Source organism: Hippopotamus amphibius, chromosome 13 (genome assembly GCF_030028045.1).
Source record: "Hippopotamus amphibius kiboko isolate mHipAmp2 chromosome 13, mHipAmp2.hap2, whole genome shotgun sequence".
Taxonomy (NCBI): domain Eukaryota; kingdom Metazoa; phylum Chordata; class Mammalia; order Artiodactyla; family Hippopotamidae; genus Hippopotamus; species Hippopotamus amphibius.
This window is the reverse complement of record NC_080198.1, coordinates 103,213,822-103,234,065: the sequence shown is the minus strand read 5'-3', so window position 1 is coordinate 103,234,065 and position 20,244 is coordinate 103,213,822. Positions and strand designations below refer to the sequence as shown.

The window sequence follows — 20,244 nt, the reverse complement described above, 5'->3', positions numbered from 1 at the left end:
CATGAAGCAGAAATAGACAAATGAAGCCTGAAATGGACGATTCAACAATAAGCCCTGGTGGCTGTCAGCTTTCCGCAGCCCTTTTACGATGGGCAAAGCACAAGACAACAGATCTAAAGGAAACAGAAGATGCGAACAACACTGTAGACCCAGCGTGGAGGCGGCCCTGCAGGCGTCTGAGACCACTCCGCCCGGTAGCCGTGTTCTCCAGCCCGGGGAGCGGCTCCAGAACAGACCAGGTGACAAAATGTCTCCGTAAATTTAAAATGATTGAAATCATGCAAAACGTGTGCTCTCACCACAACAGAATGAAATTAAAAATCAGTAACAGGAAGAAATTTTGGCAATTAAAAAATACGTTGAAATTAAATCTTATACTCCTTAGTAACCAATGAGTCAAAGAAGAAATCACATTATCAGTTAGAAAATACTTTTGAGATAAATGAAAATGAAAACACAACACACGCAAACTTATGGGATGAAGCAAACCAATGAGGAAATACATAAGATCTCATATCAGTAACCTAACCATCCACCTAAAGAAACTAGAAAAAGGAGAGCAAAGTAAATCCAACTCAAGCAGAAGAAAGTCATAAATATTCAAGCAGAAATACATGAAAGGGAGAATTTTAAAAATTGAGGAAAATCAATGGAAACAAAAGTTGGTTCTTTGAAAAGATTAAGAAAATTGACCAGCTAGACCAAGAGAAAACGAGGAGATTCAAATTACCAAAGTCAGGAGTGAAATAGGAGACAATACTAATGACCTGACAGAAATAAAAAGCATTATGAGAGAGCCCTGTGACCACCAGTGCGCCAATAAGTTAGGTAACCTACACGAAGTAGACAAGTTCCTAGAGAGACACAAACTGCCAACACTAACTCAAGAAGAAACAGAGAATCTGAGTAAGCCTGTAACAGAGAGACTGAATTAATAACTTTAAAATCTTACCATTAAGAAAAGCCCAAGATCATATATGGCTTTACCAGTGAAATTCATGAAATATTTAAAGGAGAATTAACACCACTCCTTCTCTAAATCTTCCAAAAAATAGCAGAAGAGGGAACACTTTCCAACTCATTCTGTAAGGCCAGTATTACCCTGATACCAAAACTAGACAAAGTCACTTCAAGAAAAGAAGACAACAGAAAGCTTTCCCCCTAAATTAGGAACAAGACAAGGATGCCCACTCCTGCTGCTTCTATTCAATATTGTACTGGAGGTTCTAGCCAGGACAGTTAGGCAAGAAAATAACCAAAAGGCAGCCAGTTGATAAAGAAGTAAAACCATCTCTGTTTGCAGACGACGTGATCTTGTATAGAAGATCAAAAGAAACCCATACAGAAAATCTTGGAGCTAATAGATGACCTCAGCAAGATCGCAGATACAGGATCAACACACAGAAACCAGATGTATTTCTATGCACTAGCAGCAAACAATCTGAAAGTGAAATTGAGAAAACAATTCCATTCACAACAGTATCAAAAAGGATAAAATACTTAGGGGTCAATTTAAGCAAAGTGCAAGAGTCGTACACTGAAAACTGTAGAACACTGTGGGGAGCAATTAAGGAAGACGTGACTGAGTGGAGAGACCTCTCACGTCCGTTGACGGGGAGAGTCAGTGTTGTCAAGATGGAAACGCTCCCCAAACTCACCTACAGATTCATTACAATCCCTATCAAAATTCCAACCCCTTTCCCCTCCAGAAATGGAAAAGCTGGTCTTGAAATGCATATGGGTTTGCGAGGGGCCCCAGGTAACCAAAATAACCTTGCAAAAGAGGCACTGAGTGGGAGAACTCACACGTCTCAATTTCAAGAATTGTTACAAAACTACAGGAATCAAGACAGTGTGGCACTGGCATGAGACAGACATAGAGACCAAGGGAACATGACTGATAGTTCAGAAATGAACCCTTACATTTGATCTTCGACAAGCGTGCCAAAGCCCTTCGCTAGAGGAAAGAACGGTGTCTTCACAGATGGTGCCGAGACAAATGGACGTCCACGTGCAGAAGAGAAAACTTGGCTCCCACCTCATACCATGTGCAAAAATTAGGTCGAAACAGAGCAAAGACCTGAACGTAAAAGATAAAACTGTAGAACTCCAAAAGGAATCTTAGGTATAAATTTTGTGACTGTGGATTTAGGCAATGATTTCTTAGATTTGACATTTGAAGCACAAACAACCAAAGGAAAAATAAATTATACTTCATCAAAATGAAAAACTTCTATGTTCAAAGGACACCATCAAGAAGAAAAGAGGGTCAAAACAGTTGGTGACCCCTGTGTGCCAGGCACTGTCCTCGGCGCCGGACACGTCGGGGACAGAGCAAAGGTGTGGCCTAGGCAGATCCTGGTCTTCAAGGCGAGATGCAAAGGAGAAAAAATGGGAAACCAGACAGGCACACGGGTTCACAAGAAACTGTGGTATTTCCGGGGAGAATAAGACCTGGAGAAATTTGTCTCTAAGATACAGCAGAAGAAAGTGCTCCTTCAAGGAAGGAAGCCCAGGACATGCAGGTTCACATGGTGCCACCAGCCAGGAGTAACCCAGAATCTGAACAGAGTCTCGGGGTGGGGGGATGCGTGGCCTCCCGGGAGAAAGAGCCCGACAGACCCGCGGGCAGCAGTGCTGTGGGAAGCCCCGACTGCCCGCACGCGGGCTTCCCCGCAGAATGTCCGGAAGACGCGCAGCCCTGGGGCTTTGCACTCAGGGCAGGAAGGCTTCCTGGGCTCCCGTGAGCACTCAGACCCCCAGTGCTGCAGCAGGGTCCCTGGAGGGTCTGGAAGGAGCTGCAGCCGCCGGCAGGCAGCACCCAGGACCCCGTGTGGGGTCTGCCCTGGTTACTGGCTGGTGCTTCACCAACCAGCCCACGACCTTGTGCCTGGAAACCACCACGGACGGCGCATGGGCAGGGCTCCGTGGGCAGCTGGTCCCTGCTCCCCTTGGTCACTGGGTGGCTGGGAGGCTGTGGCCGGAGTCACCCAGAGGCCCCTTTGCTCGCTGCCAGGGCTGCTTGCTGGGCTGGGACCTCGGTGGGGCCGGAGCCCCTGCAGTGGTCCCTGTGTGGCCCGTGCTTCCTCCCAGCACGGAGGCCGGTTCCCAGGCGGGCATCCCGAGAGCGGGAGCCGGGAGGACGTTCTGGACCTGCCCTTGCAAGCCATGGGGCCACAGCCCGGGTCACGGGAAGGGGAGCAGACCCCCCTCGCGGGGAGTGGCGTGGTTCTAGAAGACGTGGGCTGCAGGGTCTGTGGACATGTCGGGGGCGTTTGAGCTGCCGTTGGGGCTCTGCTGCCCACGCCTCTCAGGGTTCTCCAGGTCCCAGCAGGGACACCCCGGTTCCGGGGTCATTGCGCCCCGGGGCCCGAGCCTGGCGTGTCGAAAGGAGTCGAGTGCCCCGGGTGTGTGAGCAGCCCCCAGTCCCAGTGTGACCCGCCCATCAGAGGTGGGCTCCAGTGGTGGCCAGCGCCGAGCTGGGAAGCAGCTGCAGAGCAGCCGAGGGCCAGGGGCTCAGAGAGCAGGTGAGAGGCTTGTAGGGCGTTTACCCAAATGGGGGCAGGGCTGAGATGCAGACCAGGGCTGGGCCCTCACCCGTGCTTCCTGCGCGCCCACCCGCGGCAAGGCTGCCCAGGGTGGGGTCCCCCCAGCAGGACGTGGGGCGGCTTGAGGCTGCGCGTCCACGTCTGCTCTGGGTCTCGGCTGGGAGTGTAGATGACGCTGACGGGTGGGCACCCGGGAAGGACCCCGCGGGGAGCAGGAGGGCCCTCACCGCTCGCCCGCCAGCACCTGGCCTGGAGGGCCTCTTCCGGGGCTGCGGGCGCCGCCGCCTCCCGCGCCCTCTCTGGGGGCCCGTCCAGCAGAGCTAGGCCTCGGGAGGGGCTCCGAGACCCACAGAAGGCCTGGGCACCGGGGGAGGGGCGCGCCGGCTGGCGTGGACAGCAGGGGGCAGCGCCTGCATGTGTGCGCGCAGCCCGGGGGGTGCCAAAACCCCAACACACACCCCTGAAGGGGTTTGGATCGGGGCGGGTGGCGGGGCAGGGTCCCCAGGAGAGCAGCCTCTGCCTCTGGGCCCGGGCGCCCGCTCCGGGGTGGCAGCCCTGGGCTCCTGGGCTCCGGTGGGTCAGCGGAGGGTCCCTGAGCCGGAGCGGCCTCCGTGGCTCTGCAGAGTGTGGGATGCGACCGGCTCCGCAGTGGCCCGCGTGCCTCCCGCCCCCAGAGCTTTCCCATGGGGACGACCCCTGTGCGCGTGACTCCACAGGCCAGCGCGGCAGCTGTGCGGAGATGCAGCTCCGTCCAAGCTCTGAGTTAGAGGCCCTCCCTGGGCCCAGCCCGGCCGTGGATCCTGGCGAGAGGCTGGGGATTTGGGGATTTATCCTTTAATTTTCACATTTTCTTCCTCCCCCTGGATTTTATTCTGTCGCGCTCCACGGGCTATGAAGTCATTGGCTGTATCTGAAGCTGGAGGCCGAGTTCTGATGGGCTCAGGGAGCTGAGTCTCCACAGGAAAAGCATCTTTCCCTGGAAGGACATGTGATGGGGCAGGGGGGCAACTTTGGAGAGAGCCAGCAGAGGGGTGCTCCCAGCAGAGGGTGCTCCCAGCAGAGGGTGCTCCCAGCAGAGGGTGCTCCCAGCAGGGGTGCTCCCAGCAGAGGAATGCTCCCAGCAGAGGGAGTGCTCCCAGCAGAGAGGTGCTCCCAGCAGAGGGTGTTCCCAGCAGAGGGTGCTCCCAGCAGACGGGGTGCTCCCAGCAGAGAGGTGCTCCCAGCAGAGAGGTGCTCCCAGCAGAGGGGGTGCTCCCAGCAGAGAGGTGCTCCCAGCAGAGGGTGTTCCCAGCAGAGAGGTGCTCCCAGCAGAGAGGTGTTCCCAGCAGAGGGGGGTGCTCCCAGCAGAGGGGGTGCTCCCAGCAGAGAGGGTGCTCCCAGCAGAGAGGTGCTCCCAGCAGAGGTGTTCCCAGCAGAGGGGGTGCTCCCAGCAGAGGGTGTTCCCAGCAGAGGGTGCTCCCAGCAGAGGGGGGTGCTCCCAGCAGGGGTGCTCCCAGGCCTAGCAGGGGGCCCTAGGAGACAGCGTGCCCCCTGGGGCAGAGCACATCCGGCGGCGCCTGCCCCTCGTCTGCCCCGTTCGCAGCCTGGGTTAGAGGAGGAGGGGCAGGCGCGGAGGGGGAGGCACAGCCTGTCGCCTCCAAAGGCCTGGACGCCTCCCGCTGTCCAGGAGCCCCGGCCCAGCGCTCCCCGTCCGCAGCCCTACTGGCCCCGCAGGTGCCCAGCAGCCACACCCGCCACGGGTCCCGTCGACAGGGAGAGCCCTGGGGAGGGCTGGCTGAGGCCACAGGCCCCGGGTGACAGCCGGGTCCGAGCCCGCAGGCTGGACGCCCCGCACCAGAGGAGGGAGGCGCGGGGCCGAGGTGCCTGGCGGGCGCAGGGGCTGCCAGGGGCTCTGCTCTGCGCCCACCGCACGGGGGCACGGGGCGGCAGCCGTGTGCACACCGCCTGCGCACACCTGCCGAGCACCGCCCGCCGCGGCCGAGTGCCAGGCTGACCCCGCGGCTGTTTTCTAGGACGCACCGGCTGGGGAGGCCGGGCCACTGATTCCGCGGACCCGGGGCGGGTGACGGTCCCTCCACCAGCCCTGCCTGGGCCCCTCATCGTTCTGCTGGGGTAGCTGGGCCCTGCTGTCCTGAGATGTGTCCACCTGTCTGTCCAGTATGGAGGGGCCACCCTGAAGCTCAGGGACCTAGCTTTTCTCCCAGGAGCCCCTGCCGTGCCAATGGCCCCGGCCTCAGGCTGGCACGCGAGGGTGACCTCACTTGCTGTGGCCCCAGCACTGCTTGCGGGGGGCCCCTGGGGGGAAGGGAGAGCTGGGGCTCCTGGTCGTTGGGGAGACACAGTGCCTGAGCTTTGAGCACAGAGGGCGGGGCTCCCGGGGGACAAAGACACCTCCCCAGGCCGGTCCTCCTGGCCTCCATCCACCCCTCCCCCACGACGGCACGTGGCCCTTCTGGGGTCTGTGGGGTGGTGTCCAGGCCTGCCCTGTCTGGCCACGGTGGCAGGTTCAACAGAAAGGATGCCAGCTGAGGGGCCGCTTTCAGACGTGGGGGCAGCACGGGAGGAGCCACCCCCAGGGCGGGGGCCCCAGACCAGCCCCGGTGGGGAGGGGCCGCCCGGTGAGGGCACGTGGGAGGCGCACTGGGTTCCGGCCCCGTCCCCCCGCCCAGGCGGACCCCAGCTGCCCGCCCCGGCCCAGCGAGGCCGGCACCCCGCGGACCGGGGAGGCCTCCCTCCCCCTCAGGACCCGCTTCCCAGCCTGGAAATTCTGAGCCCACAGCCTTGCGGCCGGACGCCCCGGCTCCAGCCTCGCGGTGGCCTGCTCTCCGCGGCGCGGTGGAAATGTGGCTCAGCGTCTGCTCACGTGGCCCGGGGCCAGAGCCACTGGCAGGAGACACGCAGCGCGGCCCCTGCTGCGGGCGGCACCCCTGCCCCGCGGCCGCCCCGTCCCCGCTGCCACTGCTCAGACCAGGTCTGGCCGCGGCGGGGGTCAGGCCGGCCCGGCGGCCCGCGGAAGGCGCTGCACCCCTGCCCCGCGGCCCACTCCTCCCCGGGAGGCAGCTGACAGGTCTGCTCACGGGGGGGGGGGAGGACCCAAATGTGGGCGGGCACCCCGGTGTGGGGCCTGCTACGGCCCGTCCAGACCACGGAGAGCAGAGCCGGTGGGGGGCCCGGAGGGTCACGTGCCCTTTGTGACGTGTGCCCCCACGCCCGCCCCCAGCACCTCCCGAAGGACATCGTACAGGCACCGAAAGTGTGCCTTGCTCTTAGAGATTTAAAGAAAGGACCAGCGGCCCCCCCAGCATATAGACGTGAAGACGGGTGGGGAGGCCGGGCCAGCGGCTGCTCCTCTGCAGGCAGGCGGGGGTGGGGCGCGGAGCGGGCCTCGGGGCGGGGAGGGGCGGGGCGGACGTCCACCCCGCGGTCAGCCCAGGTGCCCCCCGCTGAGCTCTGAGCAGAACCGGGGTGGCCTGGGGAGGGGGACGAGCTCCTGCAGGTCGATCACAGACCCTCGCTCCAACCACCCCCATCGCAGACACTTGTGAAAACACATGGTTCCTGAAATAACTTCAGGCTTACAGAAACGTTGCAGAAATAGTTGTTTCCTGTCCCCTCCACACTATGAAGGCTCTAAGCGTCTCAAACACCGGTCAGAACCAGGACACGAACGCTGGCACCTGTCGCTGGCCGAGCCGCAGACCTGCCCAAATAGCAGCAGCTTTCTGCTGGCGTCCCCGCGGGCAGGAGCCCCTCCGGGACCCCTCGCTGCCCCGTGGGCCCGTGAGGCCCGGGCGGTTTGAAGGGTGTGATGAGGAGTCGGACCCAGTTTGGGCAGGAATCCCGCGGGCGGTGGGGAGGCCATCCGTCTCAGGGGCCAGGTCGGGGGCGCTCCTGTGTGGCCCCCTGCACTCAGGCCTGCATGAGGCCCCGGCCGGGCACCTGGGCCCCGAGCTGCGGGGGTGAGGCCCCGGCTGGGCACAGGCCCCACGGTGCAGGTGGGATTTGCGGAGAGACGGTGGCTCTGGCCAAGTTTCCCAAGGTCCCCCAGAGGGGACCTGCGCCCCCAGGGGGGTCTGTGCCTCTTGGGGCCTCGCGTCTCCCCATCTGAGCACGGGGTCTGAAGGGCTCTAAAGGGCTGCGGGGGCTCCGTCTTGACCCCTCACCTCCGCCCCTGTACTGGCCAAACGCACGGATGTCTAACGGGTCGGGGACTGTGTGAGCACGGAGGAGGGTGGGGGCATCCCGGCGGGCGCCAGGCAGGCGCGCGCCGGAGCCGCGGCCGTGATCGAAGCCGCCGGCGCCCTCCTCACCCTCCCAAACCCTCGCAGATGGGGCACGGTTCATGCTCGCTGTCAGGACAAATGTGTTACTTCGAGAGAGGAACTATGAAGGAGGCCTGCCGTTCTCGTCGGCAGCCCTGGAAGCTAGGGCAGTGAGAAGCCCGGGCCGCAGAGGGAGGGCGGCGCGCCCAGCGTCGCGCACGGGCCCAGAAGCAGCCGCTGTGGGCACGGCATCCCCAAGCCCCATCCAAGGAGAAGCCCAGCAGAGGCCAGCACGGACCGTGCATCAGGCAGAGCTGAGGACAGGGGCCGGGTCCGGCGCGGAGGCTGATGTGAGCGCTGGACAGTAACACGAGCAGTGAGTGAGCAGGGGGCGGGAAGCCGTGACCCTGTGTGCCAGGTGACACGGCGGCTACACTGAGAGGCAGCACACGGGCTGTGGACGCAGACACGGCCTCCTTCCCGGACCTCGTCAGAGTGAGGTCTCGTGGCAACTGGAAAGCAGGCAGAGGTCGGTGTAGGTACGGATCTTCACGTCCCCGGAGAGAAAACATCGCGCTTTCTATGAGGCCGTGACGTGGACTCGCCCACAAAGGAAACCTCAGTGAGCAGAAAAGTGGGTTAACCGAAATGATCTTATTATAATCCAACAAAATTTAAAATAAATTTTAAAAGGTTTCACACACATACCCCCAATCTCGATCCCTCAGAAACTAAGAAAACATTCCTAGGTAAGACTCAGATAAAGCAGGAGGTCAAATCTGGCCACGCAGGCTCTCTGGAAGGCTCAGCATCTCAGCTGAGCCCACGGGCTCAACGGACCAGCGCGCAGATGCTCTGAGGAGGGAATGGCGGTGAGGGATTTCACGCCAGCCTTAGGATGTGAGACTGAGAACAATAAGACACAATTTTTAAAGCAGAAAGAGGAAATTCTGAAGGTAAAAGCAGAAATTAGTTAAGTAGAAAGCAAATAAGTAAAAAGAAGGGATGATGAAGTGTTTTTTTCCTAAAAGAAAGTGAAATGGAGCCGCCTGGCCCTGCCCAAGAGCCTGACTAAGGAACAGCGCTCTCAGTTTAGAATTTGTTTATGAAATTTAGAAACCTGCCTATAATTAGGAATGAGAAAGGAGACTTGGGGACAGAAAAGGTGGGAAGGATGACACACACCACAGCTTGCAAATCTGGGGCAGCTGTTCAGAAACCTGAAGCAAACTGGTAATTTTCTAGTGAATGCAAATCACGAAAATAACTTAAAGTAGGGAAAACATGAGCAGACGAATACAGGAACCTGGAAAGGTGATTTAAAATGGATGAACAGGGAAACGCACCAGGGGCTGATGTTCACAGCTGACGATGATCTAATCTTAAGTTACAAGAAGAGTTATTCCAGTGTTATTTTAACTTTTCCGAGACACATAAAAAGAAGGAAAACTCTGTAATTCACCTCATGAAACCAGTATAATTTAATCCAAAAACCTGACGTGGTACAAAAAAAAAACTGTAGACAAATATTACTTATAAATGAAGACGAGGGAAAAATATAAACAAGACAGTAGCAAAGATAACCTGGTAGAGAGTGTGCAGAATTGCTTATTACCACCGGGCTGGGCTAGGCTTCCAGAGGTGGCTGTTATTCACCTCCGTAATTTCATGGACAAATTAGCACAGAAAATTCATAAAACCAAATCAATAAGCACTGAAAAGAAATGCGACAAAATTCAGCAATTACTATCAATCATAACATTAATTAAAATAGAAAAAGAAAGTAAAGACTTTGCCCACAACAGAGGCCAAGATTATGCTACATGGAAAACACAAAACTGTCTCAAAAATGCAGGAGAGAACAGTGATACACCCCTTTGTCTGTTGTAATTCTACATCTTCTTGGAGCTTCTAGCAAATGGAATAAGAGAAGAAAAATAAATGACCTCAACCTTACAAAAAATGAAGTGTTTCGTGTTGATGACATGACTGTAAGTCTAGAGCCTCCCCCGTGTCCCTTACTTTAGAAAATTGGAAGTGAATAAGAGAATCACACCAGATAAATGTGCAAAAGTCAGCGACTTCTTGAGCAAAGAGCACCTAGACGCAAAAGCAGTGGAGATTCCGTTCACAGCAGTAATGTGTGGTCGAGCAGCCCCAAGAGTAAAGGTGACCCAACGGCCAAAGGCGTCCACAGCTCTCGCACCCGATGGCCGCCCTGCTCCCCCAGGCCCAGGAACCGGACCCTCCAGCGTGCCTCACCGCTGGCCTCTGGGCCGCGTCCTGGGCTGCAGGGTCCAGCCTGCAGGAGCGGGGAGCAGGAGGAAGCAGCTGCCACCTCTTCCGAGGCTGTGCCCTGGAGGTGGCCCACGTGGTCACGGCTCGGTCAGGCCTTGCCTGGCTGCCAGCGGCCCAGGGCCAGCCTCGCCGTGTGCCTGGAGAGGACGCAACGTCACAGAGGGGCAGCACGTGTGGCAGGCAGCTGTCTCGCCACGAGATCAAAACTGTAGGAGCAGGACCGCACCCGCTGAGCACAGAGCAAATAAGACCTGAACCGACGGGAAGACTCGGCGCTCTCGGAGGGCCTGAAACCCGGACGCAGCAGGCGCGCAGGCTCCCGGGGGGAACGCAGCTTCTCCTGCGATGGAGCCTTACGTTGCCGTGGAGGGCATGTGTGGAGCACGTGGAGGGACGGAGGCTGCGGGGCAGGGGCCCTGGTGCAGGTCCAGCAGAGGGACCTCGGGCGGCCGCTGCGCCCCCAGAGCCGCGGGCTCCGCGGCTGTCGAGGCGGGCGTGGGGGTGGGTGGGGCCTCGTGAAGCATGGGGACCTGCGGGCGGTGCCCGCCAAGCAGTGTCTGCACGACAGAGGACACCCCAACGACCACAGGAACCCCAGCCACGTGCTAGTGACACGCAGGAAAGGGGCCTGGTGCCCAGAATGGAGCCCAGAAGCGGATTCTGGGACACGTGAGCAAAGCCAAACCAGCCGTCGGTGCAGAAGACGGTGGTTTGATTAAGTCGTAAGCACCATCTTGGTGAAGGAGCCGGGAGCAGTCCTCCCGCGACTGGGATGGGGCTCGACCGGGGTGCTGGCAGGGCCCCGGATGAGGGCCCGCGGCCACCGTGAGGCGGTCTGGCCTCAGCGCAGCCAGCCCGGGCCGCGGAGGCCGGGACCACGGTCTGAGGCGGCGGTTCTGGGCGGGCCCCGGACCCGACGTCCCATCGGTCTGCAGAGGACGTGTAAACCATGAGCTCAGTGCTCGGGGAATGTGGTTTCCGCGGGTGGCCCAGGGGCTGACAGCTGCTCCCCATCAGGGCGGCGCCGCCCCGCCTGGCACCCCAGCAGGAAGCGCGAGGCCCCGCAAGGCCCCGCTCCCCGCTCCTGTCCACCCCCACCCTCCCCTCGGGGCCGGAACCCACTCGGTGCGGCCGGGAGGGGCTCGCCCTCCGCCCCGCTGGCCTCCCTCTGGCCTGCAGCGTGGGGCTGACCTCGCCTGCCTGGGCGTCCCCCGGCGCGCAGGCCTGTGCCCCGCAGTCCGGGCAGAGTGTGGGATGGCCTCAAAACCCACACGGGAGGACAGAGGCCCTGCACGAGAAACGGAGGCACCCTGACCAGCAGGGCCTCGGGGGACGCTGCCCTCCTCGCAGTCCTCACGGAAGGGGAGGGGCTCGTGCCGGGGGCCGGCCCGGCTTCCCCTGTCCCGGCGCTGCTGGCCCGACGCCACCCCAAGGACGGACGGAGGACGCACGCTGGCTTTCCTAAACTCAGAGCTTTACTGAGATATAACCCGCCCTTTTAAAGTGTACAACGCAGCGGTTTTTAGTTCATTTGCAAGGTTGTGCAGCCATCACCTCGATCTAATTCCAGAACATTCCATCTCTCCCCCTGAAAAAACCCTGCGCCTGCCAGCTGTGCCCTGGCCCCTCCAGCTGTCCCTGCCCGGCCCTGCCCCGGAGCGCACGCTCCATCTCTTGGATCTGCCTGTGCTGGGCTCACGCGCACGGAACCTGCAGGCGTGGCCTGCGTGACCCTGGCCTTCAGGGCACGCGTCTTCCTGGTTCATCCCTGTTCCTGCAGCTGTCGGGACCGGCCTCCTTTTTAGGGCTGCACAGGTATCCCCGTGTGGGTGGACCACGTCCAGTTCGTCGCTCTACCTGTCGGCAACACCGGGCTGTCTCCACCTTCCGGCTGCTGCCAACATCTGTGCGAACAGCTGCGTGTGTGGACAGGTGTTCAGACTCTCTCGGGCTTGTGCCGGGGCGAGGAACAGGTGGGCTGGCCGGCGACCGTCTGACATCCTGAAGTGCCCACGTGGGCCCCCAGAGGCCGCCGTCCCGGTGGGTGTGAAGCCCCGACTCACGGATTTTCTTTCCCCGATCGCCCCAGACGCGGAGCAGCCTTTCACGCGCTCGCCAGCTGTTGGTATAAATGACCAGGAACTGTGCGCACAGGGGCTCCGCCCGCCCTCGGCGGTTCATCGTTTGATTACTGACTTGCGGGAGGTGGTCAGTACATCAGTGTATCCCTGCCTCACCCTGGGTGACAAACATCGCCTGTGTCCTTGGCCAGAAACAGTCACGTGACCTCTTGAACCCAGCCTGAAGGGGGCACAGGGCGTGTTTGCGGGTCCCCGCTGAGCGGAGGGGCCGCCCCGAGCCCCCCGTGTCCCTGGGCCGCCGGCTTCCCTGGGCCCGGGGACGGGCGTCAGCCTCTGGCGGAGGCCGGCCTGCCCTCTCCCTCCAGACTCTCTGTAGCGGCTCTCACTTTGTTTCCCAACAGTAGAGACATTCTTTGGCGCTCTAAGTGGCCCACGTCACGTTCAGGTGAGCGCAGGATGGAGCCGCGTCTCTGGGCTGCCGACCGCCTTCCGGGGCTTTTCCCACAGGGATCGGGCGCGCAGGTTGAGCTCAGCCGTTCCCGGCGTTCCGGCCGCCAGGAACGCCGCGGCCTCCTCGCCAGTCCCGCTCCCCCGGAGCCGCGCCGCCCGCTGAACGCTAGTTTCACGCACGGCGGCCCTCCCGGCCCCCGGTGGCTTCGGGCTGCAGCCGCGGGCTCCAGGCCTGCACGGGGTGGCGGCGTGGCCCCTGCGTGCGTGCATCTGTGCGTGTGTGCGCACGCGTGGTCGGGGGGCACGTGGACAGGGCGCGGTGGGCTCTGAAGGTCGGGCCACGTGAGGCCGGGGCCCGAGCTGGCACCACGGGGGAGGGGCCTCCGAGCGGGAGCCCCGCTCGTCCTGCTCCTGTCCGGCGCTCTGAGGAGAACCGCCGCCCATGCCGTCGGCGCCATCTTCGCCAGGAGCGCCTGGCACCCGGGGGCACCGGGTGGGGGTCAGAATTTGGGGTCACGAACAGGAGGCTGAGTCTCCCTTGGGGAAGCCAGGCCACAGCCCAGCACCCACCGCCCCAGGGGCCGCACCTGGCCCGCGTCCTGACGCGCGGCCCTGCAGGGATGGCGGCCTGGGGGGGGGCGGGGTGGCCGTGGGGGTCAGCGTCCTCACTCAGCCGGACGCCTCTTCCGTCGGCGCCCCGGGCCGCCCACCGCCCAGGCCCCCGCGAGCTGCCCGCCCCCCGCCTCCCGCCACGGGTCGCCCGAAGCCAGGCAGCCTTTCACAGGCTGGGGAGGCTCTGGGCTCGTTGGCCAGCACGAGGGGGGTCCCCAGGCCCCGGGAGGCGACCGGGTCGCTGGCCGCACCTTGAGCTCCCCCGGGGGCACCGGGCGGACGTGTAGACCCTCCCTCCCTCTAAACCCCGCGCCCGGCCAGGGAGGGGCTGCAGCGGGAGCGGCGCGTGGAAGCCACCCGCGGGGCCGAGGAACCGCCGGGCCCCAGCCCGTGGCTTCGATCTGGGGTGACAGCACCCCCTGCCGGAATCTTCCTCCCCCAGTCCCTAGGCCGGGGGCCCCCAGGGTGACCCCGCTCTACCCGGGGCCAGCACGGGGCCCCGGATAGGAGGTGTCCCCCTCCCGCATCCCACCACACGAGCCGGCGGGCAGCTCCGCACCTCGGCCACCTCTCCGGGCGCCTGCGGGCCGGTCCAGTGCCGCCTCTGGAACTGAAAGGGCCCGGCGTGGGGCACATCGGCACTGCCCCCCCACTTATCCCGTGGGGGGCCCGGCCACAGACCCCAGTGTGTCCTCCGTGGCCAGGCCCCAGCTCCCCCGGGCTGCCCGTGGGCAGAGCAGCCACGACTCTGCCCGGGCAGAGGGGCCGGTAGCCAAGGCCACCGGGCTAGCGGGTGATGCCGGCCCGCGGGTCACGCGGCCACCCCCAGGCCCTGACGGCTGCGCGTCCCCATCCGTCCATTCCCTCGCGCCACCAAGGGAGAGCTCAGCGGGGACCACATCCCAGGGGCAGGGACCAGAAATGAGAGCTGGCAGGTGATGACGGGCCGCAGGCCTGGGACCCACAGCTGACACCTTGGCCCTGCTCCTGCGTGGGCGCCAGTCTCCCCCGCGGAGGGCCGCTGGCTTGGCCCGGACACCGGGGCTGCGGGCCTCCCGGAGGAGGGGGTGCCTCTGCTGACGGGGGTCCCGGAGCAAGAGGGGTCTCCTCCAGAGCCAGGCCCCGGGCACGCAGATGGGCCCGGCAGCGCTCGCGGTGGCTCAGGATAGCAGTGCCCCGCCCCCACCCCCCGGGCTCTGCACTTGGCCCAGCTCTGGGGAGAGCCGGGTAGGGGTCCCTGAGACGGAGCAGGCTGGCCTGGGCGTCTCGGCCACGGGGCAGACGGGCTGGGGCGTCCAATGAGGTGGGTGGTTGCACCCCAACAGGAGCCCGGGGGCCCCCCCACGGATGCCTGGCCCCAGGGGTGGGGGTGAGAGCAGGTAGCTGGGGTCCCTGGCAGAGGGGGGGGGGGCGTGGTCAAGGTCCACTGGGGGAGGACACAGAGGGCCCTGGCCCGAGTGAGGACGTGAAGGTCGGTACGGTGAGCTGCTGGCTCGGGGTGGGTGGCCCGAGTGGCAGGCAGACCTGTGCGCCCCCACCAGGGCCTCGGACGGCGCCCGCGGCCTGGGGAACGGCTGGGGGTCCAGGGACCGAGCTTGCGGGGCCCAGGGGTTCCATTCCAGGCAAAGCCGAGTGCCCACAGCGAGGCCGGGGGCAGTGGCTCCAGGCCCCGTCCCCTCAGAGGCCACCTGAGCGCCCCCGCGGCGCCCAGCCTGCACGCCTCTCCTCCTGCGCGTCCAGGGAGCCGGGGCAGCTCCCCTCCCCACGGCCGTCCCAGCCAAGGGTGATGCGCCCAAGGACCGGTTTTTTCCTCCGCGATTTCCAGGATCTTCCATGTGTTAAAACACTCACCCCTTTACTGGAAAGCTGGGCCCTAGCCCCGCGCTTGGGCTGCCACCACGCGCCTCCCCCCGCTCGGGGACCAGGCCCCCCGGGGTGGTGCGCTGGGCAGCCTGCCACAGCCCTGGGTGGGGTGGGGCAGTGACCACCCACGGCTCAGATGGGGACACGGAGACGTGCGGGGGCGGGGACGCACACGGGTGGGTCCAGCTCCTGGAAATCCCCATGTCCCATGCGTGGGATGGAGGTGACCTCTCGTCCCAGCCTCGTGTCCCCAAGGGCCCTGCCTGGCCCCCACCACAGAGATCTCCTCTGTCCGCCCCCTGCCCGCCCAGCCCCTGGTCTCGTCCTCCCGGTGCCCGGGTGGGAGGGGGCAGGACGAACTCTGGGTCTGCCCCCCCCGAGCTGCAGCCCCACAGCCAGGGGACAGGCCCAGCTCTCAGCGGATGGGATGCCCTGAGGTCAGCTGGGGGCCAGGGGCAGGTGAGGAGGAGCGGCTGGGCCGTGGAGGGGGTAGGGTGGGCACGCTCCTCTAAACGATGAGGGGCTGCGTCGGGGCTTGGGGGGCATGCCCTGGGACAGCCAGGAGACGCACGGCAGGTGGGGGCCGCCCGTGTCCTGTGAGACGGGACGTCTGCCGAGAACAACGCATTTCACCCTTGAGGACAGGAGAGAGGGGGTCTGCCCCGTCCCCACCTCTAGGATTAGATTCTGGACGCACTTAGGACCGTCAGACATCAGCTGCCCTGGACAGAAGCCCCCGGCGTTCACCAGAGTGAGGAGGGAGCCTGTCCTCCCGAGCGGGGGCCTCTTGGAGGGCGCGCCTCCCTTCTGGTCCCCAAAGGGCCTGCCGGTCTCTCTCTCTGGGCCCTGCCCTGGCCTCCACCCCGGCGACCTCCGGGGCCCTGGGCAAGGAGCGTCTCACCTGAGCCTGGGCCCGGGTCTGGGTGGGGCTCCAGGAGGCCGCGTGCGTGGGGTGGCGGGACCCTGGGGCTCCCAGGTGAAGAGGCCACGGTGCCGGGGCAGCCAAGACACTGCCTCCCCCCACGGCCAAGCCTCCCCACGAAAGCCAGTAAATGTGCATGTAAACAAACAACAAGTGAGGAAACTATATTTACAGCGCGTGTCATAGGTACGTTTAATTAATATATAAAGAGCTCTTACAAATCAATAAGGAGAAGACCAGCCGAAACTTCCCAGATAGAAAATGAACAAAGATCCCTCCCTGGACACGGGGCCACAGGAACGACAGTGTCACCAGTACCAGGAGACAAGCACACAGGTGCCCCTTCTCACCCGACACTGGCGTGGAGTGGGCAGTGTGATGACCGGGGGGTCTGGGCAGCTGTTGGGGAGCAGCTCACACGCGCTGTTGGGAGCGTGACCTGGCCGGTGGGCCACTGTCTCCCCAGATTACACAGCGGCGTGTCCCGGAGAAACTTTTTCCACTCCTGGGAATCACCCAGGACAATGGCCTGAGGACGAGCCCAGGCTGAGCCGCTGTTTGTAAGAGCAAAGACGGGAAGGCGCGAGGAGGGGACGAACAGTGACTCAGCCACACAGACATCACCAGATCCCTGGGCGGCAGGAGAGAGCAGGGGCGGCCGCGTGAGAGGGGCGCGGGAAGCATGGGTGTCCCGGGCGCGGGGGGTCATGCCTCCGGCCCTCCCCTCTGTCTCTGCACCTCGCGGAGTTGGTTCCAAGCCATCTGGGATGCCTGCCAGAGGCATCCCTTAACCCTGCAACGAAGCCCCTCTGGCTGCCATGAGAGGCAGCCCGTGGGGCCCGGGGCCCGAGGGGGGGGCGGACTCGCGCTGGGGGGTGGGTGCTTCGGGTCTGAGGCCAGAGGGTCGGGGACACGGACGGGGGCTGCTGGGCGAGGTGGCCGAGGCTCTGTGCCATGACCCGGTCAGGCCTGGACGCCGCGTGCCAGGGGAGCGGCCGAGAGGGCAGCGCAGGGAGCAGGGCTGGTCACGGGGGCCTGCGGTCCTCCTCTGGGGGCCGGGCACCGGCCCAGAGGACCAGATGGTTCTCTTTACGAGGGAGTGCTGGCGGCCGGGGACAGAGAGCCCGGAAGAGCCGGCAGCTGGCCCTCGTCTCCGTGCTTCTCCCTGATGTTGTTTTTTGCTGGAAAATCAATTCTGCAAATCCAGCTGGGCCCGCGCCCGGAGCAGCTGGGGCGGTACGGCCAGTGCTTTGGCAGATGCGACCCGATGCCTCTTCCCGACTCCTCTGAGCCTCTTCTGGGCCCAGAAGGGGGAGGCGGGGCAGGAGGGGCCAGCCCGGTGGAGACTCAGAGGCCACAGGATCAGAGAGCCTGCCCCCTGCCCCGTGTCCTGCTCAGGCCACCGCCAGGACAACGGTCCCCCGACCCCTTGCTCGGGGCCCAGCGCAGGCACAGACCCTGGCGACGGGCTCCCACTCACTGTCCCCGTGGCCCCGCGCCCCAGAGCGAGGGCAGGGGCCTGAGGGCAGCCACCGCTGGGCTCCTCAAAGGACCACAGTGGGGGCAGCCTGGAAGGAGGGGGAGGCCGGACGCCCGGGCCTGCGTTAGGTTCCGATTTCTTCTACGGGTCGCAGGACTGCCGGCGGGTGTGCCCTGACCTTGCGTTGTCCTGGCCCGTCCTTGGAGCCCGCCACGCAGACCCGCAGACCCAGCTGTTTTCTCTGCCGTGGTCTGTGCTTTTGCAGTCCCGATGTTTCAGAAGCTGTTCTGACCCTACTCCAGCCACAGGGAGCTGCTGTCCACAAAAGGGCGTCCTTTCCCAGAGACTCGTGTCCCCGTGACGTCTCCAAGTCCCACGCACATGTACACACGTGCACACGGCACACACGCACGCACAGGCCCCAAGCCAGCTCTGTCCAGGTTCTCTTCCTTTCGGCCCCCGTTGTCTCTGTTGCTACGTCAGCTTTTCAATGCGCCTTAAAGCTTCATAGTCCCCAGTTCACAGACCCTGTCGTCCGTATACATTTGGAGGTAAGAACTCGCTGACAACAGACAGCTGGCACTTTTGCTGTGTTGCAGTGACCCTCCGTGTTCCTACGCGGAGAACGAGTATTTCAGGGTTAACCCCCCCCCCACCCGCCAACAGAGGCTGGGGGTCGCGATGGGTCGGCGTCCAGCCCGGCGGCCGCTGCAGCCTCGCTGCTCTGGAGCCACCGCACCGGAGCCTGGAGAACGAAGGGAGGCGCCAGCGGCTCTGCTCTGCGCGGGCGAGGAGGCTGTCGAGAGTCGTCTGCACGCACGTGTTTCCGTGGGCTCGTCAGAGCCGTGTGCCGGTGCCGGCGGCGCCCTTGGTGGGACGCAGCCCTGCCACCTTGCCGGCCTGTCCCGCGGCTCTGCTGGCGGAGTCGGGTTTCCGTGCCGACGCCTGTCGGCAGACACCGGCCGGGCCGTCCCTCCCCTTCCTTCGCGCTCCCGCGTCGGAGCCGCGGCTGCGACCACCGTTTCAGCCCTGCCACCTTCGTTCCCAGAGGGACACCCAGGCCGCCAGGGCGGGACCGCCACGGCCACAGGGCAGCGCAGGGCACGGGCGTGCGGAGGGGCCACCCTGGGTGCCGGGGGGCAGCTGTGGCCCCCGTGGGCCCGAGGTCAGCAGGGAGCTCCTTGCGCCCAAGACCCCTGGAGTCACCTCGACCACCCCCTCCTCCCACCCGCACCCCGAACCCACGTGGCCAGAAGCCGCCCCCTCTCCTGCGGAGGTCAGCCACCTCCGGGCTCTCGGGGGGTCAGGCAGGGCCGGAGAGACGCTCCGGAGGCTGCTGGGGGTGGGGCCTGCGGGGGGGCGCAGCGGGCGTGCGTCCTGTGCTCTCGGCAGCCCCTGCGAGGCGGGCGGGGGCCTCCGCGAAGCCCGGGGCTGGGACGGCCGTCGGCGCCGTCCTCCGTGGGCCGGGAGGGGCAGCGCTGCAGCTGGCTGAGGAGGGCAGGCCCGGTCCTGAGGACACCCAGGGGCGCCGGCCCACACACAGCCCCCTCACCGAGGGAGACCGGGGGACACCTGGTCCCCACAGGCAGCCCCGTGTAGCACCCGGGCTCACGGTGTGGGAGTCACCCCACCTGACCTCACTCCCGAAGATGAGGCTGGAATGTCCTTCCTTTCTAGGAATCTGGAATTGGAGTTAATCCTGTAAACGGATTGGAAGGTGCACCCCCTTTCTGGTCTCTGGAATCGCTTGGTAATGAGTGTTTTTTCGACTTTATTTTTTAGAGCTAACCACTGAAGCCATTTGGAGTTGTCTTTCAGGAAGTGTTTTTTAAGCTCCGTTTCTTAAAGTTACAGAGCAATTCAGGTCTTTAACTCTTTCTCTGTTTTAGCAAGTTTTTTCTTCCTTTTTTCTAAGTTGTCATCCGTGGACGTTACGTTCTCTGTCATTTATTGACACGGTGAACGGTTACAACAGCCTCCTTTTCAGCCCTGATCCTGGTTGCAGTTGTGTCATTTTCTTCCTTTATCTGAATTTAATCACTGAAGAGCCAACTGCTGAATTTCTCGATTCTCTACGACGAATCTACGTTCCATTTAATTCCAATCTTACATTTATAAATATCCATCCACCCATGATCTAAAACTTTTACTTTTTCGTTGCTTCTTCTAGTTGCTGAGATACACATAAATGTCTTCATCCCAGCCTCTGTGTTTCGCGTCAGACCTGTGCTCTCAGTTTTCTCCTCGGTCGCTGTCCCACCAGCACCCAGGGACAGCCGTGGCTTCCCCGCGTGCGTACGCGGTACTTTCACCGTCGTTCAGGATTCCCGAGGGGAAGAAGGGCCACCGAGGACAGGACGGCCGAGAAGCTCCCGGAATCCCGCAGCGGCTCCGGAAGCAGACACGAAGCAGCACGTGGCGTGGACCCGAGCCGCGGTGGCCGCGTGTGGAGCGTGCACCCTGCCCCCGCCCCAGGTTCCTGCCGCACCCGGGCGCGGACAGGAGGCGGGCGCGGGGCTGGCAGGGCTCCCGCGAGCCCGTGAGGACTGGGGGGGGCCGCCCGACGAGGACAGAGCAGCGCTGCTGGGCGCCGAGGACCGCAGAGGCCAGCCCTCGGGCCACGGCGCCCGTCCAGCCCCAAGGCCACCAGCGCCAGGAGAGGAGAGGACTGACCCCACCCGTGTCCCTGCGAGACAAAGCCCCTAAAGCAGACGCCGAGCACGCCGGC

The 20,244-nt window shown here is 63.2% G+C and overlaps 1 protein-coding gene across 1 annotated transcript; it reads right to left on the bottom strand.

Annotated features, from left to right (window-relative positions):
- Positions 1-3,231: 3,231 nt before the first annotated feature.
- On the bottom strand, positions 3,232-7,892 carry LOC130834529 (collagen alpha-1(III) chain-like). The gene is made up of 7 exons (XM_057704668.1): positions 7,712-7,892; positions 7,226-7,499; positions 5,810-6,617; positions 5,568-5,694; positions 5,093-5,322; positions 3,598-3,932; positions 3,232-3,490 (listed from the first exon to the last, which is right to left on the bottom strand). The coding sequence occupies exons 1-7, from the start codon at positions 7,890-7,892 to the stop codon at positions 3,232-3,234; spliced, it is 2,214 nt and encodes a 737-aa protein (XP_057560651.1).
- Between the last annotated feature and the right edge of the window lie 12,352 nt (positions 7,893-20,244).